General features: G+C 50.8%; 1 protein-coding gene across 1 annotated transcript; it reads right to left on the bottom strand.

Annotated features, from left to right (window-relative positions):
- Positions 1-254: 254 nt before the first annotated feature.
- Positions 255-1,139, bottom strand: LOC101644001 (prohibitin-like). Its single transcript, XM_013008101.3, has one exon. The coding sequence runs from the start codon at positions 1,071-1,073 to the stop codon at positions 255-257; it is 819 nt and encodes a 272-aa protein (XP_012863555.1). The 5' UTR covers positions 1,074-1,139.
- Positions 1,140-1,881: the final 742 nt, after the last annotated feature.

The following is a 1,881-nucleotide window of genomic DNA, read 5'->3' as shown; positions in this document are numbered from 1 at the left end:
GTGGGGGTGGGGGATAGACGCCAGAAGAGATTCTGAAGTTTGTTCTCATCTATAATATATAAATATAGATTCGTCTCAAGTCGCCCTTTGAGATCTTCTGTTCAGCACTTTTTTTTTTTTTTTTTTTAAGGAAGCGATCTGAAGTGACTTTATTTTCTGCACTATGGAAGCCAATCATGAGATTTCACAGTGATTCCTGGGGTGGGGGCCAAAGGAAGGTGTCACCCATCTGCCGGGCGGCGGGCAGGGCGGGCTCACTGTGGCAGCTGGAGGAGCACCGACTGGCCCTGCGGCAGGTAGGTGATGTTTCGGGAGCGTACCAGCTGATAGGCAATGTCCTCCGCTGCCTCCAGCTTACGCAGCTCGATCAGCCCGTCCCCGGCGGTGGCCAGTGAGTTGGCAATCAGCTCGGCGGCCTTGGAGTCGCCCTCGGCCGAGATGATGGCCGCCTTCTTCTGCTGCTCAGCCTTTTCCACCACAAATCTGGCTCTCTCAGCTTCCTGCTGGGCCACCTGCTTGGCTTCCACCGCTTCTGTGAACTCCTTCCCGAAGGTCAGATGCGTCAAGGACACGTCATCCAGGATGAGCCCAAAGGTGGCTGCTCGCTCTGTGAGGTCGTCGCTCACCTGCCTGGAGACCAGCTCTCTCTGGGTGATTAGTTCTCCAGCATCAAAGCGAGCCACCACGGACTTGAGGATATCGGTGGTGACGGACTGCAGCACGCGCTCATCGTAGTCCTCGCCGATGCTGGTGCAGATGCGCGGCAGCTGGCTGGCCACCGGGTGGAAGAGGATGCGCAGTGTGATGACGACGTTCTGTAGATCTTTGCTACCAGTGATGACAGGCACGTTCCGCGGTCGAGAGCAGCAATCAAAGAGGATTGGTTTCTGTACCCAAGGGATGAGAAAGTGAGTCCCTTGCCCTACCACGATGTCCTGGACGCCACGGAACCGGTCAAAGATGACAGCTCTGTGCCCCGCATCCACGTTATAGAGGGCCGAGTTCACCACACCTCCCGCGATGGCTAAGGCCAGGCCGAACTTGCCGATGGACTCAAACACCTTGGCAGCCATGTGTGCTTCTGTTAGATCTCACCTTGCAGCCCACTCACACCTGCTTTCACTGTGACCTCCACATGAATTCCCTGTTCAGCACTTTTACGTCATCATTTCTTCATTTGGTTTAGCAACTTGATAAACAAGAACAGATTTCAGAGTCTCTTCTGGCATCTGTTCCCCGCCCCCCTCTCTTCCTTTTTAATGCCCTTTTATTTCTCCGCATAACCTGTCCCGCAACTCATCTTGCCTTTGGTCCTTTATGTTCAGTGTGGCAAATATGTTCTTGAGATGGTCTAGAAATTTAGGTGGGATAGTCACGTGCTTGTACATTGGTTCTCTTGCATTTGTGTTTAAATGTTCAGAATTAGCTTGAATTTGCATATGAATAAGTCTGCTCTACAGTCCACCCCTGGCCTTAGTCTGAATGATGATTTTGCGCTTTTCCAGCATCTCTTTCCACACGTGTCCTAGATTTCTCTGGATTCCATCTGGTGGGATTCATGTCTATAGTCATCATTTATGTTGCTGAAAGAGGTGTTTGCGAGGAATAAGCGATGGGTCCTGTAAAATGCTAACATGAAGTCTCTGGTGTTTTTCTATCACTGTCGTGTTTTCCAGCTTCCTCTCGGTATCCAAGGTTCATATTTCAATCTCTAGCAATTGCCAATGCATCGTGACCAGGGGTTTCGGTACTTCGTGTTGCTGTAGTAGAAATACCACAGTGGATGGCTTTAACAAACAGCCATTCATTTTCTCACAGTTTGGGAGGAAGGAGTCTGAATCAGGGAACCTGCATTAACAGCAGGCTTTTTCTTCCAGGACA

Source organism: Echinops telfairi, unplaced genomic scaffold, assembly GCF_000313985.2.
Source record: "Echinops telfairi isolate 266 unplaced genomic scaffold, ASM31398v2 ScPeMD7_5927;HRSCAF=6808, whole genome shotgun sequence".
NCBI classification, from domain to species: Eukaryota; Metazoa; Chordata; class Mammalia; order Afrosoricida; family Tenrecidae; genus Echinops; species Echinops telfairi.
This window is presented reverse-complemented; position numbering and strand designations above follow the sequence as displayed.

Excerpts from the sequence above, each read along its gene's own strand:
- LOC101644001 (XM_013008101.3), bottom strand. The coding sequence starts at position 1,073 with ATGGCTGCCAAGGTGTTTGAGTCCATCGGCAAGTTCGGCCTGGCCTTA.